Here is a 20709-nt window from a genome sequence, read left to right on the forward strand (position 1 = left end):
AATCTGTATAAAGAATATAAATTTAAATAGTGGCAACAATGAAAATCTGTAAAATTAGATAAAAAAATAAAAGAAAAAATAGAGATTTTGACCTTCCAATAGCTTACTGTAGTGGGCTTGAAGCGGATCGTGGGCCACCTCTGGCCCATGATAAACTATGAGTTTCCACTGCACGTGGGCAACAGATTCTCTGCGTCTTGACTCTTGACTCTGATCTCATCGTCTCCTCTGCTTAAACCCAGAATTAAGGCTAACGAAATTAGGAAATTAGGGACATATTTTTTTAGAATTTGGCCAATTTCTCTCTTTTGAAACAGTTGCGGATGGATTTCCAAAAGAAAAGAGTTCAGCTTTTGCTCTGCATAGCTGGAGTCATCATCCTCAGTATCACAGGTAAAACCCCCCAAAAATGTCCTCCAATTTGCACTTAATGTTTCATTTTGCTTTAATTTCTTTCCATATTGGTGAAATTTTGCCTTGAATAGATATAGAAATGATGATTTGAATGATTTAATTGACTGCATTTGTTTGTTGATGTTAAAAATTTGACCTTTATTGCAAGAATTTTTTTGACTTTGTGTAAAGTAAATTTTAGAGTCTTTGATTCAAGTTATGTTAATTTTTCTCTTGTTTGTTAACTTCTATGGACTAATTTGGTAGTTCTCTAAACTGGGTAATAACCCTTTTTACATTTCTGGGTTTCATGTATTTTTCAGAATTATACTAAAAGTATGTCAATATCTGCCTTTTCCAATGCTCTTATATGCATTTTTCTTGCTCAGTTGTATAACTTTATGACTCTTTAATTTGATTCTTTTTTTTCATTTTATAGCTGAAAAATGCAGGCAATTGGTTGGGGAGGAGGCATCATCCCAAAGTGGGAAATTTACTATATTAAATTGCTTTGATATGGGCTCTGGTTCCGTAGCCTGTGCAGTGAAGGAGGGTGTGAAGCTTTATTTCTACAACATTAGATCCGCCCATGTTGAGGGAGCAAGGAATGTTGCAATTGAAAAGGCAATAGAGGATGCGGTCTCACAAGGAATGTCTGCTAAAGATGCGGCTAAACTTGCCCAAATAGAGGGGAAAAAGGCAGCGAAGTTGGCAACACGACAAGCCAAGCGCATTATAGGTCCTATTATTTCCTCTGGATGGGACTTTTTTGAAGCTATATACTATGGTGGTACTATCGCAGAAGGATTTCTGAGGGGTACTGGAACGTTATTTGGTGCCTATGGTGGGGGTTTTCTTGGTGAGCAAAGGCTTGGGAGGGTTGGTTATCTTGTGGGAAGTCATTTGGGGAGTTGGGTTGGAGGTAGGATTGGTTTGATGGTTTATGATGTGGTTAATGGAGTACATTACTTGCTACAATTTGTTCAAATGGAAGAAAACGAAAATCATGAGGCTCCTGTTTATGAAAAATCGGAAGTTTCTGAGGATTCCTATGCTTATGAAAATTCAGATATCTATGAATCTCCACCTGATGAGAGCTCCGAATCAGAAGAAAGTTCTAGCTTCTGGTGATTATATAGTGAGTTCATTTTGTTGTTATTTTTTAATTAAGATGAATGTAGATTCAATATAAACTGAAGTTTAGTCGCTCAAATAACTTGTATAGATGTATCAATAGTGCTTTCACAAAGTCATGTTATATTGTTTCGACAGAGAAGTTATCATTAGTTAGTAATTCTTGAATCATTTTGAAACTCTTGTTCGATTCTTGTACTCTCAGTTACACAGTTATTTGATCTTCTTCTGGCCCCAAGAAATTGATGAAGAGTCTTTTTAGAGATCCATGCTGTACTGGTTAATACATAACTTACACAAAACAGGTATTTTAACCTGCATACATGAATGAGTAGTGCATACATGACAAAGTGTTGCTATTTAACGACAGAACCATGCCTACCTGATAGATTTCATGTCATTTCATGTACTGTACTTGACTTTTGGCTCCTTTCCCATGAGATTTTGGCCTAAACCTTGACTGAAGTTACTGAGCTGCAGTTCCACCCTCCCTCCTGTCAGATACTGGCTAACGATGACAAAGGCTCAAAGGGTGTTTTCTGATTGATCATACCAATCCATACCTGGAAATCCAAATCGTTCTAAAACATTTCATGGTTATAAACTGTTCATTCCATTACTGAAGATAAACTTAGTTTGAGGGAGCAAGAACTAGTTTAGGCTCCCTTCTCCCTTTCTTATTGTTTCGCCAAATCCCTTCCCTAGATAATTTTCATAACTAATCATAATCGCAATGCCAAATTAAGATTAAGGTCACTTAATCCCTTCTCTCAAAACCTTTTCATTGCTAATCGCAATCATAATGTCAATTTAAGATTAAGAATGTTGCTTTATGGGGTTCATGCTGAGCACAATTCACTGTAACCTAAGATTGGACTTGGATCAGTCATGGACATGAAAGCTCTCTAAGCATTGCATGTAGGGAGTCCCATGTGCTTTGTAGGGTGATTGGATTAGGATGAAGAAACTCAAACATTTTAGGCCCAAAACTTTAAGGATTTTGTGAAGGTTCTTACAGAAAATACTAGATATAAATCATCAAAAGAAAAAAAAAGGGAAAATCAAGGCAAAATCTTTAGAAAGCTGATTGATGAAGGGTGGAGCAGAAGGCAAGCAGCAGCCCAATTCCAAATGGCAGTTAGATGACAAATAAAGGGGTAACGTTTGCATGGAGCAGAGTGGAGAGGAGGTCTAATCAAAGAAAAAAAAACACAAAGTCCCATACAAACGTGAGGCGACTCCAGATACCCAAGACCCCAAGTGGCCACAGTTCATTTGACTTCTTTGATGGTCCAACAACTAACATTTCATTGGCTTGGCTCCACCGCCTATTTTCCTTTCTGTTCCCATTTCTATCTTGTAAAACATCCAAGCAAACGCATAATATGCTTAATTGCAGTGAGTGTTGTGAGAACTTTTAAGCAAGTAAGCTCGCTTTTAAAATAAAATAAAATAAACAAAGAATGGTGAGACTTATTTCTAGAAGTTGGAGTGTCAACCCACCAACCCTAACGTCCTTGGAAAAAGGTAGCTTAGGCCCCATGGAAAAAGTGCAGCAACATCGACTTCGAGTAGTAGCGGTGGCCTGCAAGAAGACCTATTGCTGGGGCTGAAAGTGGCCAAATTGGCCTAAAGAAGAATCAATCACCTTGCTCAAAAGGAGCCCTTAATTCATTCATTTGGATTTGGTTTTTACTTCCCTCATTTTCATGACAATGATGTGCTAGCTATAAATGCCTGCACATCCAAGCATATATGATGATGACTTCCCTCAGTGCTTTCACTTTTCAATTTGGAATGAAACTCTCTTCCCACCCTTTCTTTCATTCCTAAATAAACAATCTCAAGTTTTATTGGTTATAAATGATAGTGAAAGTTGTCCATTTATAGGTTTTAACTATCACATAAATAGAAAAGAACAAAGACTATCGCTTATGTATCTAAAACCGAAAACTTCCTCATGTCTCTTGTTTGAATCAGTAGCTTGTAAAGCTCATACAACAATGGAAAAAGCATTGCCATGGCACCTTCAATAGGCATAGAGGAGGTCAAAACTCAAAACAAAAAGGGAGAAAACTCCTAAGCCAGAAAAGGGTATGTGTTGCAATGAAAGGGTAGGCAGGCACTGCCTTTAAAAGAGATTGATGATTTCTAATATTCACCATTGAATCCAAAAGGAGAAAGGGGGCATCAACAAAATATAATATTCAAACAACAAGGAAAAGAAGCACCACTACATATGATTATCTCATACCCCCAAAAGGCTAGAATTTTTAAATTGGAAAGATAGCTTTCATGTTCATTGGGCATAAGAATGTCAACATATACTTAGCTTCAAAAGTGGCCATCCAATTTATGTAGGGGCATCTTGTCCTTTAGATAGTTGAAACTATCACAAGGGCAGAGATAAGAGATAGAAAGAGAGGGAAAATCATGGTGTCAAAGCAAACTGTGCTAGTAGAGGAGTTGACAGCTAGTGTACCTGCCAAATGATCATCTTTATCTACGATCACTAATCATACATCAATTTGATCTAATGATCTTGTCGATGAACTTGGCCATTAATTTGATCTAAAGTCCTAAGTTAGAATATCATGAGATATAATCTAAAGATTCCCTTATTAAATTAAAAAAAAAAATTCTTCACTGTTGCGTGAAGGGTTTTCTGTTTTTTCTATGGAAGAAGTCTTCATTGTTCATATTGCCCAACAAAAATTCAAGATTTGGACTTAATCTATTTGTTGTTTTGTGGAAACATAGATCATGTGACGCGGTGACGAGAATTATTTTATTTAATTTAATTCTTTTTAAAAAAAATTATCAAATTTAATCTTTATATATTGTTATTTCGATGTAATTTGATTTTTATAACTAATTACGTTTAAATTTATTATTAAAAATATTAACGTGTCAGACGATGTTGACATGTTAGACAATAATTGAATAGTGAATGTTAATACATCATGACATTTGGTGCAACTTGTAATTGTATATGTAGATTGTGAAGATAAATAAGTAAACAAAGATAGTGTTGATAGTGTTTCTACTTTATACAAGGTGATGATGATGCTGCAAGAGCCAATGGCAAGAGTGGTGTGAAATGAAAATGATGCACAATACAGGAAATTCTGAACGAGTTGACCAGCACAAACTAATTAAGAGATAGAAACTTGAAGAAACTAATTTGGATTTAGAGGAAGAATTGAAAAGACTAGAGCCCACAAATCATTCTAATCTCTCACGTCAGCTGATCAAATACTATAATGGGTTTATCAAAAATGAACACGGAGCATTTCACGAGCAGGAAAGCACACGCATTGCGTCATGATCTGATAGAAGAATCATGATTTTCACATTGATTAGGTATTAGAGTATGATTGAAGATTTAAATGTTCATCCTATCTTCAATTTGTGAGATATTTTTAATTTATGAGACAAAATCGTGAGACTTAATGAATTAAAACAAATAATATCTTACATGTTGGTGTATATGACTTGAGCAGCTGACGTGATCAACGTATATAATTACATAAACTATCATGCTTAAGCCCCTTCTAGTTTCTTCAAGTTCCATTTCTCACTGTTTGTAACATTCGATTACATGCTCACATGCAATATCTTTGGAAAGAGAAGGATTTCATCTTTCGACAACAATAAATTTGGGTACTTTACCAAGCAATCAGGTTGAATTTGGTGGCCCCAAATTCTTGTCTATGAATATATATATATAATAAAATAGGATAGGCCAATTGGGGTTGAAATTTAATTGGAAAAGCCTAAGTGTGAACTGAGTGATGCTCATCACTTAACGTCATTCAAAGAACAATTCTTTCATTTTTTTTTTTGGGTTATTGGTGGAATAATTGTTTTCAATATTATTTGTCTGGTTCTTACAAATAAAGAAAGAAATGAATGGTAAGTAATTATATGATGTAGTCTCAAACCCCAGGTCGTGAGAACCCCATAGTGTGAAAGCATGGAGGTAAAGGAATCTTGGGGAATTAATCTTTAAAAAGCTTTCTTTTTTTTCTTCAGTCAAAAAGATTCTTTTATTAGTATTGAAATTTTGATTAGAGATGTTAACGGGTTGAGTACCTTATAATTTCAAGGTACTTAAATCCTAATTCTATAAAAATCAACTACTCTAACCTTTTTAACTATTCGAATAATTTTAAAATTATTACCCTAATCTTAACCCTATTACATTTTTACTACCTTATAATTACCCTAATCCGTTTAAAAACCCGATTAGATTAAAAAAATTATTAAAATCTTCTTCATAGGTACCCAATTACCTAAATCCGTATACATATACAATAATATTTCTCTACGTGTTTTATAAAATTAACTACTAATTAAATTAATAAAAATAAAAATAATAAAATTTAAATTTAAATAATCAAAAACAAAGATTTTAAATATAAACTTAAATAACTAAAAATAAATATCCATACAACAATATAAACTTAAATAACTATACATAAATATCCAAATAACAATATAAACTTAAATAACTAAACACAAATATCCAAACAAATAACATAAACTTAAATAACAAAAAATAGAATTTTTATAAGTTATAATTTTTATAATGTTAATACAAAATAAAAAATAAATATATTTATATTTAAACTATATATACTAAAAGTATTATAGTGGATATACAAAATAGTAATTATATTCTTTATAAATGAACCCAATGTATATAAAGTATAGATATTAAAAGACATTACAATTTAATTAATAATCATAATTTTATTAATTAATTTAATTAATTATATGAATTTATCCTTAGTTATATGAAATTTAAAAAAAAAGCTAAGTTTCAAAACTATTCTAATCTCACAACTTCTTTTTAGATAATTAAGTTTATATATTATAAATTTATATAAACAAAGATATATATATTATTTAGTAATTAATTTATATAATAGTAATTATATTCTTTATAAAAGAACATAATATATAATATAAAGTGTATGTGTTAAAAGACATTGCAAGTTATATATTATAAAGTGTATATATATATGTATATATTACAATTAATAATTTTATAAGTTATAATTTTTATATTGTTAACAAAAAATAAATATATTTATATTTAAAGTATATATATACTAAAAGTATTAGTATATATATAATATAGTAATTATATTTCTTATAATATTACTCAATATATATAATATATATTTAAAAACATTTCAAGTTAATTAATAAACATAGTTTAATGAATTAATTTAATTAACTATATGAGTTTGTCTTTAATTATATGAAATTAAAAAAATAGTTAGATTCCAAAACTATTCTAAACTCAAAGACTCTCTTTAAGTATATATATTATAAGTTATAAGTTTTGTAATCTTAACCCAAAATAAAAAGTAAATACATTTTTATTAAAAATGTATATAATAGTAATTATATTCCTTTATAATATGATATGATATTCACATTATTTAAATATAATTAATAATCTAATAATATTTTTATTTATATATTTCATATCATCACATTAGTAATTTAACTAACTATATTTTTAATATTTTTGTCAACATTTAACAAAGAAAATTGTTGGTCAAGATGGTACAGACTTCGGGTGTCTTTCTTCTTTACCTAGGTTCAGCATCAGTTTTATTCAATTATTTTCCCGTTACTCGATTCGAACCTGTTTATTGGGTACCCGTTGACATCTCTAATTTTGATACAAATATATATATATATATATATATATAAATTACAGCAAAACATTTAATAATTATAACTTAACAATGTCCTTTGCTAGAACAACTATTTGATCCTCATGCAAATTGCCAAGGTGGTATTAATTAAGGGTTAATGATAATTGGTACTTGAATTTGGAAATTTCTATCTAATAATTAACTCTTAATTGCTATACTATAAATTAAAAATTCCCATACACCAATCCTTATTGATAAACATGGAAAAAGGATCTCAAGCTAATCGCAAAGCATCATGCTACATATCTTTGAGCATGTATAGTAATTAGTCTTGCATGCATGTGCATTAAAATATAAAACTAAAATGGCATCATCATGTCGACATTATAGATGTTAAAAGCAGCAAATTAACTGCACATCACTGTGCTCTTCGAAACATATAGAGGAGAATATTAAAAATAAATAAATAAATTTTAATTTATTGACTAACTATTCTATTAAAAAATTAATATTTCCTTAACAAAAAGCGTAAACTAGACCAGCTAATTAATGTCTGATCCTTTCATAGAACAAAGCCTGCTATGAAATTCAGCTAAAAACATATTACTTATGCAATCTATATGTGTAAAAGATTGCCTAATAGGCTAAAAACATTGAAGACATCGATCCAACAATACCCAAGCTGTCCAAAGTTGTTCTTTCTTTCGGATAGAATGTCCAATATGTTTTGATTTAGGACAAAACCAAAACCTAGTAAGGGTCCCAGGGAATAAGGTAAAAGCTTGAAATTACATATCACAAAGCCAAGGGAAAGGAAAGCTATCCAAAGCAACCTTCTACTAGGAATAATGTAGGAACAAGGCCAATCCTCCGCATGGTGTGGTCCCCACGATTGCCCATAAATAATGACTCCATTGGAAGGTTTGAGCTTGTCTCTAGCTCACAAAGAGTTTAATTTTTTTTTTCTTTGTCATTTATTTTGGGTTAATTTTTTCCCTTTGAATTTTGATCAGTTCTTTCCCCCATAACCTCATAGTGTCGACATGGTTTGCGAGAAAGATCCCTTGGTACAAAAAGTCTGTGAGTTGTATGAACAAATCTCGGGCCTTGAGAGTCTCAAACCTTCCAGAGATGTCAACATGCTCTTCACGCAACTCGTTGTCACATGCATGCCACCCAGCCCTATTGATGTTACCAAGCTTTGCAAAAGGATTCAAGAGATCAGGTCCAAGTTGATTAGACTTTGCGGGGAAGCCGAGGGGCTCTTGGAGAGCCATTTCTCCACCATCCTAGGATCCTACGAAAACCCACCTCACCATCTCAACATCTTCCCTTACTACTCCAACTACCTCAAGCTTAGCCTGCTCGAGTTCAACATCCTTACCAAACACTGCTCCAATCTCCCTAGCAAGGTTGCCTTTGTGGGTTCGGGCCCCCTTCCCCTCACCTCGATTGTGTTGGCCTCTTTCCACCTTACCACCACCTCTTTCCACAATTATGATATTGACCCCTCCGCCAATTCCAAGGCCCTTCAATTAGTTTCATCTAACCCTGATTTATCTGAACGGATGTTCTTCCACACCACGGATATAATGGATGTTACCAATGCTTTGAAAGACTATGATGTTGTTTTCTTGGCGGCTCTTGTTGGGATGGACAAGGATGAGAAAGTTCGAGTCATTGATCATTTGGCTAAGTACATGGCCCCTGGGGCTGTTTTGATGCTGAGGAGTGCGCATGGTGCTAGGGCTTTCCTTTATCCCGTTGTCGATCCTTGTGATCTACGAGGATTCGAGGTCCTCTCCATATTCCATCCTACCGATGAAGTTATTAATTCAGTGGTCATTGCACGTAAATTTCCAATGACCAAACACTCTGCTGATCAGCAGCAGCCGATGAAACTTCCCAACAAGTTTTTCGACATTGAAATGTTCAATCCCCTCAACCATGTGAACCTGATGGAGGAACTTGATATTCAGGAGCAACTCTCCTGAAGCTTTTGATCATATATCCCTTTTAACCATGGTGTTGTTTCTATCATGTTCAACATCGAAATAGGATCCTTTTCGATTGCCTTTTTCTTTATGTTTCGATTTCTGCTTGTCTAACAAGTAATCCACTAGCAAACATGTACCCGTTCTGTCCTTTCATCCTAAGTATTAATAAATTAGGAGACACAGTTCAGCCTGATCGGGTTGAAGAAATGTTATCAAGGTTGATATTGCTTATTTCTTTGATTGAAGACCTTTCTTCTTTCCCTCCCATGATATATTTTGCTTCACCTACATCCTATAAGGTCTTACTGTATCATTGATTTCTCCAACTGAAAGGAAAAAAAAAAAAAAGAAATTGTTTGTGAGAATTCTACTTAGTCTTACGTAAGTACAGCAGCTGCCTCGCACAATTTAAGTATTGACTTCAAAACTTTCTAACCTCAATCAGTTTCCATTGTGATTTACAAGAATGCAATTAATAAGATCTATTTTTGCTGATATCATGCCACTTATCTTGTTCTTCTTTGCAGTTTTTGTTTTTTTGTACAATGTTACATAAAACTTACCTACTTTGGGGTAGTGCAGTTAGAGGAGTAAGAGAAAGCAGAGGAAGGAAAAAAGGTTTTAAAGTTTGAGAAGACCTTGTTTTTGTTGGATTCTGCAGTCTTGTTTTTTTCAGTCATTACAATTTGCAATCACAAGATCATCTAGTGGTGCAGGTATCTTTATCAGTTTCTGGCAATTCCAAGTCAATTTTGTCTGTCTTTGATCAGTTTCAATCATATATAGGTACATGGTTGTTACTGCTTCCTCCACGCCTCAAACTCCTATCTTGACTGAGATATACTTCTTTAAGTTAAAACCTGAAAGTGAAAGGCTGCCTGCGTCTTTAAAACTTCACATCTCCCTATGTTATTCTCAAGTATTTTACCTTCTTGGTGGTTTGGTTTCTGCTGTCAAGGTCCATGAAGTATGAAGCATTAGTCTGTTCTTAAGATGACCAATTCTGATTGTATTTGTATCACAACATGTTGAATAATAAGTTAACATGACATCTATCGATATGTTGCACTTACAGAGAAGCAAATTCAACTGCGAATTTCCTAACAAAGTTAGACGTCGATAGATTTCAGTTGTTTTATGCTCGGTGATAAGAGAAAACGAATATTATTTTGCTACAGGTGTTGAGTGTGGTGGTTTGGTGAGGTCTCAAATTTCTGAGACCACAAGCTTGTGAATCAACTAATTTTGATTTTGGCTGAGAAAATAAATAAATAAATAAATATATATATATATATATATATATATATATGTGTGTGTGTGTTGTATGTACGTATGTATGTTAACATTACATGATGACAGTTGATGCTGAAAGAAAACTGAGTGAGCGCAGCCTGTATTGAAACTTCCAAAGAACATTACAGAAAAGGAAATTAAGAAGAATAATCACATATCTGAGCATTTTAGACCGTCCATTTTTTTCTTCTTCTTTAATCTTGACAAGATTTTGATTGTGCTGGGTGTGCTCTTGATTTCCATTCCCAGTAGCATATCATTGCATTGCGTTGAATGAAAATTCTGCATCCCACAGTATTTTCTGCACTTTGATGAAAAATACATCATATTTAAGCAACATAATAGAAACCCAATTGATTACTTGCACAGCTGACACGAAAATTGAAATGACATGTATTTTTCCAGAAAAAATGATGAAATTCTGATCTTAGTTTAGGGTCCAACTTCTAAAAAGATACAAGTCTTGCAAAAAATAATTTATTAAGATATGCAGCACTCATGTTTATAAAGTCAAAACCCTTTTCTTACCTATTCAATATGATATTCTGCAACATTTTTTCCATCTAAATCTGTAATGTCCTTATTGTAGGTTGAATCACTCTATCTACTTCACTTATTGAAGAGTTTGGCGTGACATTAGAATCAAATTTGAGTTGATTCTGATATTACTCTTTTTTCAAGAGATTAACCTATTAGGATGTACAACATTCAGTTTAATGCGAGTACAGCCTTACAAGTTGAGTTTAGCAAGACAAACTTGATCGATAACGAACCCCAAATTGTTACCCCATCTGTTTTCTTGGGCCAGAGGGACTAACACAGATGGCTAATAGCATAATCCTGGTGAGTCCAGGCACACGTGGTGGGCGTTGCAACGTTGCAGCAAGAAAATCCATCTGGGCCTAATCCCACGAGCCATCATTATTCTTCTGTTGCTTTCGAACTTCGAGCTGGTAAGCAACATCCTACCCTCTCTCTCTCTCTCTCTCTCTCCACCATCATAGATGGAAATGATGGCTTTCAAGCAAAGAGCCTGAGCTCCGACAGAGGATGTGTTCATGAGCTAAAATGATTGGGAAAATTCCAACGGTGCTTAACAAACAATATTCAAGCAACTTCTATGTTTATGCATTCACCGGAACCTTGGTTACACTTAGGAAGTAATTCTACAATATAGTTTATTTCAGATTTTGGCATAATTTTGACGGAAAATCAGGATAAAAAAATAAAGTAATCAAACCCAACTATCTATTCATTGGATTTTTCATTTCCTATATAATTTTGAGACCTAGTCTACTATCTTGAATGATAAAAAGGGATAGAAAAACAAAGGTTCAGCAGAAAAGTGTACCGTGAAGAGATGCTTTTTAAGTTAAAGCAGGCATGTGGAGAATGACCTCAACAGAATCTAGGAATGCCTTCAATATAACTTACTTACAAGGCGACACAATTAAGATAACATTAAACAGAAAAAGCTGATGCTCCTTGTTAAAGACTCCTCGAATGAGACTTTCAAAAGTAACAAGAAAAAACCAGGAATCAGGAAAGTCATCAGGACCCCTAAACCAAAATTCATCAGACAAGGGAACCACCGAAACCTGGTGCTTTTTCCAAACCATATGTTTGAACTGTCACAAGAGTTATCTATCAGGGACACTGCAGGGTTTCAGTTTGTCACTCCTAGACCAGTAAAATCATATTCAATGACACCACTGGCATAAAGGAGAAGCCATGTTGCATCTTTTTTGTACTTGTTTTCTCCTTTTTGCAACATTATGCTTGTTAATAACTTGGAAGAAAAATTACGTAAAAGATTAAAAATAACAAGATTTACATATATATGTGAGGATTGCAGACGAAAAAACATATTGAGAAACTAAATTATTACATCTGGGGGAGGGATACTCCTGTTGTTTTTTGATCAAATATTATCACTTCCAGTTCCAACTCCAGCATCTAGATACACAGGTCCTCCCACGTTTCCAGCAACGCCCTCGAAGAGAGCAAATTTCATGTCCTCAGATGGTTTCCAGTGCCGCTTCCTCTGGTTGATGAACCAATTGTTGATTTGCTTCTGGTCTAGTCCTGTTATCTCAGATAACTGCAACTTCTCCTCCTCCTGCAACACCACACATAGACACCCTTTCCTAAACGTTCTAGCAAGTTTCCAGCCAGAAAAACATATATATATCTTATGGGAGAAAAAGAAAAACCAAACACATGAAGCTTGTTTCAACCCTTGCACACCTAGAGTAGGGCTGTTCGGTTAGTTACTTAACAGTGACCGAAAATATCTTCCATATAGAACTATATTTTGCTACCTATGTGGAAGATACCTTTGCTTATAGACACATTGCTGTATCATTTGCGATATATTCATAAACAATAGAACTATACTTTGCTGCCCGTGCTTCAAGGTTCAACCCCACTCTATAACTTGATGCAAAGAAAATGAATTAAAATGAGTTCCAACACTCCTTCAGAGCTCTTATACCTCTCTTTCCTTTGTGACATCATAGTTGAAAACAATTCTTCAAACAAAACATGCTTGTTCAGTCACTGTTTTAGGACTTACTGGTGATTATGGTTTCAATTACATAGGCGCAAAACTAGCTTTGCTAGTCTTAACTGTTGTATGGTTTGCCATATATTAATAAAAATTTACTTCAGGCTAACTGAATTTAGGGTTCAAGGACAATGCATTATTTCTACAGAAGGAAAAGGAGACGATGCTCCAACAACATTAGTCCCAATGAACATAACCCTAATGACAGCAAAACAAGCAATTTACAAATCAAATGTCAAGTCTTTTGAGATGAATTAGCATACTGTTTCGATCCCCCTTCACGAAAACTCTATTGAAATTCATCTCATATGGCAGGCATAGGCATGCATGATGAAGGAGATTTGCAAAGAAATAGAAAGAAGGAACAAATTAAACTAAAGGCCCCAAGTAATTAAGATTGTACAGTGATTACCGTAGGATATGGCCATCTATAGTGATTGTTCCACCATTCTAGCAGTGTCATCCTTGCATCTTTCGGTAGCTTCCCCTTCTTTCTTTTCTTCAAGAATTCTTTTCGCAAACTGCTCAAGTAGCCACTGTATTTGCGCATGAGCATTCCTTTGATGTCCTGGCTTGGACGGGCAACTGCAGACTCTTGACTCTCAGAAGCCTCCACCTCCCCACCGCTTAACTCTTCCTCAGAAGTCCCAGCAGCTTCATCTGACAAGAAAAGCGTATGAGGTCATGTAATTGTTCTGGTAAATGTCCTTCAAGTTCAAAAACCTGATGAAATCCTGACTGCTACATTTAGGTTTTATAGTTAAGCAAAATTCACCATGAACAAACTGAAATGCACAAGCATTGACAAGCAATCAACGAATCATAGACAGTAAATCTGAAAATACAAGTACAGGAAGTCTATATGCAAAGCCAAGACCAAAATTGGTCTGCCTGGAAAGCTGTCTTCCGCTCTGCAAGTACCATTGCGACCCAATCAGAAAATGTTCTTGTTCTAAAATGTGCTTCTGATGAAACCAAAGTCATCAATGCAACCCTCATACACAATTTTAAGTGATCAAGAGACAATATTTGCAGTGGACATTAGAAATAATTCATGCATTGCATTCATAGATATCATGCGGGCAATTCTTTGGTGCAATTTCCTTTATTTGATTTAGAAATTCAAGGGAATCTGTAATCTTATACGCCAAGGTTCCTCTTGGTGAATGATGAACTAAAATTTGTAAAAAGGACTAATGTTAACATAAAAAATCAAATTTGTTAACTAATATTCTCAAACCAACAACAGGTAAAAAATTAAATCAAATTTAAGTTTAATTAGTTAATTTGAATATTATTGCGTCTAGATGCTTCAATCAATTGACCTAAGCAACATAAGCATCTCGTTTAGTTACATGGACTCTTCAATTTTTTAACAAATTTTTACATCAAACGCATGTCCAATTGATAAAATATTCTTAGATACATATCATATCTAACACTCATTTAAAATCTGAATAACATAAAGACGAAGATGAACAAGAGAAGTTGATTAAATTTAAGTAAAATCATACGTTTTCGCAAGCTCATGAATCATTTAATTAAAGAGAAAATATAAAGAAACGATTATTAGACAGATGCTAAACCTAATTATAAGGTTAACGCCATTACACAAATTATTGCTACTTTTTTTTTAAAAAGAAGTTATGTTTTTCTAATTACTTGCATAGGGTCATAGGAGAAAAAAACCTAAGGAAAAACCTCAGTATGAGGGAAAAAACGCCAACATGGCAGTGTTGGGAAGAGAGAAAACAGCTACATCTAAAGCTCATTATTGCCCATGGTGCTCTAACCAGGTCCCTGGAAATTAGAGATCCACCATGCAGCTGTTGTTTACTGCTTAAAGTGCAAACAATAATTCAAGAAACACAAGCAACTCAAACATGGTAAGAAAATAGGTAAGTGGACAAAAGAGAACAGAAGAAAAACAATAAATAAATTATGTAAGAGTACAGTTCATGGAACTTTACTTTAAGGTTTTTCTCAACATTTCAACTCAATCAGAGAGAAGACACTGTTTCTTTTTTGTACATGCACAGTAGTAGCAGGAGACTGAAACTCATTAGAGTCTTCCACCACCACATTCACTGAATATTTAATGCCAAAAAAAGAAAAAAAAAAAGAAAAAACAACATTACCCTTTTACCAAATATAGTGCTAGTGAAGGGCAAATACATCATTTTGGATGAGATGAGGGAAAAAAATCAGAGTCAAAAACTTTACCAGAGCGATAATCCAAGGTTTTTGTCAGTGCTCCTTTACAGAGATTACTTAGCTGTGATTCGATGTTGCTCAAGAAGGTTGTCGCTTCATCGAACGGCTTTGATAGCTCTTCTTTGTATCTGTGAAGAACCTCACAGTATGATTCCTTCAAAGGGAAAAGGAAGAGAAAGGGAAAGTCACCCAACATGACAGGTTGAATAATGTTTTTGATTCATGCAACAACAAGTTTTTTCTTAACAGTTTCTAGACAACAAAACAAAGAGTGAAGAGATAAAAGACTTGGTCTTTTGTTTTTTTTTTAACAAAGACAAAAAGAAGAATCTTTGACTGTAAGTACCATGAACTCGTCTAGTTCTGGATCAGCTCCTATCTCACTGCAACCCCGTATAGGGTGGTTCTCTCGGCCAATTTCTTCAAGAAGAGACACCAGCTCAGGCGGTGCTCCAATCTGTTTATGTATATAAAAGAAGATAAGAATTTAAGAGCTGGACCAAACCCTCCACCCGCAACATCTCTTGCATTGGAGAATCATAAATTATGATAATTAATCATAAAAAAAATATAACTTAAAAAAGTTAAAAATAAATAACAACCTTTTGGCATTCTATGTAAGCAGATACTAGGTTTGGATAACGAGGGTGACTGGCGATCTGGGTCTTGATCAGATCAGACATGTCTGATCCAGTGACATCTGTATCAGCTGCTTGGTGATCAAATTGAAGTATAGTATCAACCGGGCTGAGAAAATCAGTGGTCACGGCTGCAGAAAAGTTCGCTGCAGCAAAGTTATCAACCCTTACAATATCATTCGAGCGCGAGATTGCAGGATTATCAAGCCTGTACATGTCCTCCATGGTCGCTTTTCACACGAAAGGGTAGGTAACAAAATCAAACCAAAACAAGCAAAACTCCTCTGAAAGATCTAGGCAACTGGGTTTTCTGTGAAAGATCTCTAAACACCAGACATGACCTAGTATATGTATCCAACAATGATCTTAGACTAACACCAGACATGCAAGCTTCCTAGTGCTTGTACTCCAATACTCCATCCCCGAGAAACTAGATGGTAGTCCAATGACCAAGAATCCAAAACAAAGATAGAACTAAAACAGACTAATGATTTCTCTCGGGAGCTTAGCTGAAGACATCTATAGCCTTGGGGGAAACTTGGGGTGTCTGAAAACAAGAAATGATAGCCGCCATTATTAGAGAAACCAAAACCAAAGCCAAAGCCAAAGCAAACCCTTTTTGAGAGAGAGGAGGAGAGACAGAAGGGGCAAAGGTAAGCACCTCAATCCAAAGCTTAGGAAAAGTGGTTTTCACAGCTTCGTTGAAGTTCAACTAATGAAAAAGACCAGACCTTGCTTTCTTTTCCAAGAAGACCTGAGTGATAGAAAGAAAGAGAAAGAAAGGAGAGAGAGAGAGAGAGAATGTTGGGTGTGGATTGCCTTTAACACTATGCAGAAAGGATAGTAGATAGAGAGAGAGAGAGAGAGAGGTAGACAGCTAAATCAGAGAAGGGTGCTCACCACACGTGTTCACACGCTCTGCAACAGTGACGATGTTTCCATTCATTTGTTCTAGTGTTTGATTTGGAAAAAAGTTGATTAAAATTTGTTGCCGGTGTTTTTCTATTTTACTATAAATTTATGCTCTCCTACCCCTTTTCAGATATAAATGTAATACTTAAGAACTCATCCTGCACACTCAAGACCCTAAACCCTAATTGTTAAGAATTCATCCTGCATTGGACATAAACATGATTACTGATAATCCATCCTGCATCGAATATAAATATAATTATTAAAAATTTATCCTACATGGTATATGTATCTGAATATTTATTTTATTAATTAATTATTAAATTTAAAAAAAAATTAAGATATTTATGTAAAATTAGAAGAGTATATATTTTTGGTTTATTTGTAGGTATAGCCCGTATTTATAGAGGTCAAAAAAGAGATGAATCTATACCTGTGTACGCAGAGTTGTTTTAACTGTGACATGACATTCCTGCCAGCTTTCACGTTTTCATTGGTTGTCTTACTGAGGATTGTGGGTCCCCACAGAAATGAAGGAAGGTGGACTCCTGCTGTAGACGTACTGTACCCTTCTTCTCTTCTTTCCTTTCACTCCCCATGCTGGACAAAAATCTAAACCCAAAATTCCACTTCTTTGATTTCAACCACTTGGATCCTCCAACTAACTTTAACATTAATATGATTAAATCGATTAATTCGATGGGTTTAGATTTTAATTTTTTTTTATTTAGATTAATTGAATTAATTCATTATATATAAGCCATTTAGAAGTTATAACATATATAATAACAATATAAACATAATAATCCAAATATTAATTTTTTTTACCAATAATTTTAGAGTTTGCAAGTCTTTTTTGGCAAAGGGTGATGTGATTATTGTCTCAGCTTTATGTACTGTTATAGTCAAAAGTTCACAGCTGCAAACGCCCCACCTTTGTGATTTGCTTGATAGATTATGTTTTTTTTTGGTTGAAAAAGTGGGTCTTCCTCATATTAAATGTCTGAAAATTGAATCAATATTTGGATTAAAAGGACTAATTTCCTTCTTTAATTTCAATAATAATATTCTTATTGGGTATTTCGTTTTAATCTCGAGTATAATAACTCTTGTTTTAAAAAATAAATAAATTTAACATAAAATTAAATCAAACCCTTGACGCTGCAAAGCATGGTATTTACTAATATTGTTTTCTTTGTTTATATTGTGACTCATTCAAGCAAAATACTGGTAACAATGAGGTCTCCAGCCTTTGACTTTTCTCCCTACCCATTGTACGGAACAGCGACTTGCCAGCAGTATTTAAAGGAAAGAGCCTTAAATTCCCATGGGTATATATATATATATATTGTAAAAATTAAAGCAAGCTTTGCACTTTACACTTCTCTGCTAGGTTCAGCAGAGGCCAAACTTGTTTTGAATTTAGCAGCCTGACCAGAGACCATACCATGCCTAGACCTATCAGAAAGCAGCCAGACAGACTCTAGCTTATTGGCAGAAAGCAAGGGCAGCCCAAGGAAACATCTCTATTTATATATATATATATATATATATAACATTTATCTTCGATTAAATCACACATTGAGCAGCAGCCAATATAATTGGTAATACCTATGAGAGTATACTTTGAAAACAATACTGCATATGAAAGAATTTGCACAAGTTTTCGAATTATCGGTGACATGACATAAACAGTGAATGTTGGTGAAACTGTGTATTTATTTTTTATGTCCAACTTTAGGGGTACATTATCAAAGAGTTAATCTCTGTAAAACCTAAATTAACGGGGGGAAAGAGACTTTCAACAGAAAGTTCTGATCTTAGCCTCTACCTGGGACACAACATGACAATTAACTCCGTTGCTTTCTTGGTGATTGTCCCCTTTTCCTTCCTTCTTCCTTTCCTTTGCTTTCTTTCTTTGGTTCATTTGGTGATTTGCTCCTTTAATCATTAAGTTTTGTCTCCAAATGACAATTTTTTTTTTCCTTTGGGGCTTAGCTAGTAATGAAAGGAATGATGACTGCATTTCTTCATCAACAAATAAATCAAGCATTGACAAATGGTTTTGCTGTTGTTTCTTTGTTTTTTTGGGGTGGATGGGTGGGATCCAATGGAAAAGGTTGAAGGAGCAAAATTACTTGTGATTAATCATAATTTTCTATGAAAAAAAAGGGGTCAACAGGAGCAAAATAATGTATCAAGGTATCTGTAAAGTGCAAAGGCCGCTTAAGGCAAATCTTTGACCTGATATGCTACTCTTTACACAAACAAAAATAATAATAATAATTTGATTTGGATTGTGTTAAGACCCAAAGAACATTATAAAATAATTTGGGTGGCTAAGACATCTATGATTAGCTTCAATAATTAAATGGTGGATAAAAGATTCATGACCAGGTGCTAAATAAGAGCAATCTAGCTTTGCAATGAAAACCCCAAAAAATAAAAAAAGAAAATGATGAGAGATCCCCACCTTTTGGGATATAATTATTTGTCCCTTTTCAAAGCATAATACTATATATACATATACATATTTTCATCATATCTTGGGAGTCAAGATAAACCTCAAATGAGTCAAAATGGTATCATTTCCAGTTTTGTGCTCTTTTTCTTTGTTTCTTTTGCCTAATGAGTGGAAGCTTAATTAAGAAGCGACATGCTCTTTTGGGTTTTAATCAATGCTATAATTAGGGTTTAACTCCATTCGGAAGAAAAATAGATGCTTTGTGTTACCGTTCACATTAATTTGTGTGATGTTATTTGTTTTAGTTTATTGAGTTTTATAATTTTGTAACGCAAAAAAAGTATCGTAAATTAAAAATGATGTGAATATTTTAATACTCAGTCGTAATCTAATATACAATCCATATGAGATTCACGATTCTATTTTGAGATTGTGAAATGTGTCACAAGTAGTCTTTTTTTATAAATTGAGAATATTGATTGTCATGTATATATATATTAATGAATAAACAAGTGATAATCAAGTTAATTCGTTTGGAAAGTTTGAAAATTTTGACAGTCCATAAAAATTCCGACTAAGGTTAATATGTTGCTGAAGGTGTGGGAAATGAAGGCAAAATGCAGACATAGACAGATGAGTATCTGAGTAGCTATAGAGGTTTTGCATATGCAGCATGTAAGCAAAAAGGCAATGGCCCCCACCCCCCACGTTCAAAACTTGAAGATGGAGAAGTTTGTGGCCACTAACACGAAACTGGAATTTGCCAGGAGGAGGTAGAGAAAGTGGGTAGAGGAAGAAGGGGTGTAGAGGGAGAGAGAGAGGGGAGGATGAAGACAATTCCTCCACAAAGGACAGAGAAGTTGACCGTGCTTCACGGTGATTTGACTGTACACTGCCCCGTTCTTGGTGGGGTTTTTCCATCCGCAACAGAACAAACTACTACACATGAAAGTTTACTCCATGTTTGAAGCAATCAGGCTCATGGTGAATTGGTGATGAAATGTCTCCTTTTCTTCTTCTGATAACCCTTTTATTCCCCTTGGCCTTGATCCTGAAGTTCGTGATGACTAAAATGGCTAATCTTAATTGTCTAGACTGCAAGTCACGTGTGCATGGAAAAAGAATTACTACTCCTAGGATACTGGTTCTCTGTTGGGTTTAATAAGCATACCATATATTCACCAAGAAAGGGTTGGCTCCATTACTAAATTCCTTCTCTCGATTTAAGTGATTTCGAGTTTGAATCTTACCAGTATTTCATTGTTATCACTAATCTTGAATGCACGCTTCTTGCAAGTGATTTTTTATTCGAATCCTTCCAATACTCCATTGCAACTGATTTCGGGTTTGAATCCTACCAATACTCCACTGTTAGCATCAAATATCTAATGAACACTTCTTGTGAAACTCGAAAGATCTTGTC

The 20709-nt window shown here is 34.3% G+C and overlaps 3 protein-coding genes across 4 annotated transcripts; 2 read left to right on the plus strand and 1 right to left on the minus strand.

Annotated features, from left to right (window-relative positions):
• Positions 1-172: 172 nt before the first annotated feature.
• On the plus strand, positions 173-1790 carry LOC18600573 (uncharacterized). The gene is made up of 2 exons (XM_007031089.3): positions 173-393; positions 833-1790. The coding sequence occupies exons 1-2, from the start codon at positions 324-326 to the stop codon at positions 1522-1524; spliced, it is 762 nt and encodes a 253-aa protein (XP_007031151.3). The 5' UTR covers positions 173-323; the 3' UTR covers positions 1525-1790.
• A 6359-nt stretch (positions 1791-8149) lies between these two features.
• NAS4 (nicotianamine synthase 4) lies at positions 8150-9430 on the plus strand. Its single transcript, XM_007031090.3, has one exon. The coding sequence runs from the start codon at positions 8246-8248 to the stop codon at positions 9194-9196; it is 951 nt and encodes a 316-aa protein (XP_007031152.3). The 5' UTR covers positions 8150-8245; the 3' UTR covers positions 9197-9430.
• A 2633-nt stretch (positions 9431-12063) lies between these two features.
• LOC18600575 (homeobox protein knotted-1-like 1) lies at positions 12064-16746 on the minus strand. 2 transcript variants are annotated; one of them, XM_018122239.2, is made up of 6 exons: positions 16572-16746; positions 15875-16457; positions 15619-15729; positions 15282-15426; positions 13471-13718; positions 12064-12611 (listed from the first exon to the last, which is right to left on the minus strand). In XM_018122239.2, the coding sequence occupies exons 2-6, from the start codon at positions 16133-16135 to the stop codon at positions 12414-12416; spliced, it is 963 nt and encodes a 320-aa protein (XP_017977728.2). In that variant the 5' UTR covers positions 16136-16457; positions 16572-16746; the 3' UTR covers positions 12064-12413. The 2 variants fall into 2 exon arrangements, with proteins under 2 accessions (XP_017977728.2, XP_007031154.3); XM_007031092.3 differs by having other exon boundaries at positions 15875-16746.
• Between the last annotated feature and the right edge of the window lie 3963 nt (positions 16747-20709).

The sequence above is a fragment of the Theobroma cacao genome, chromosome 5 (assembly GCF_053813885.1).
Source record: "Theobroma cacao isolate CCN51 chromosome 5, ASM5381388v1, whole genome shotgun sequence".
Lineage (NCBI taxonomy): Eukaryota > Viridiplantae > Streptophyta > Magnoliopsida > Malvales > Malvaceae > Theobroma > Theobroma cacao.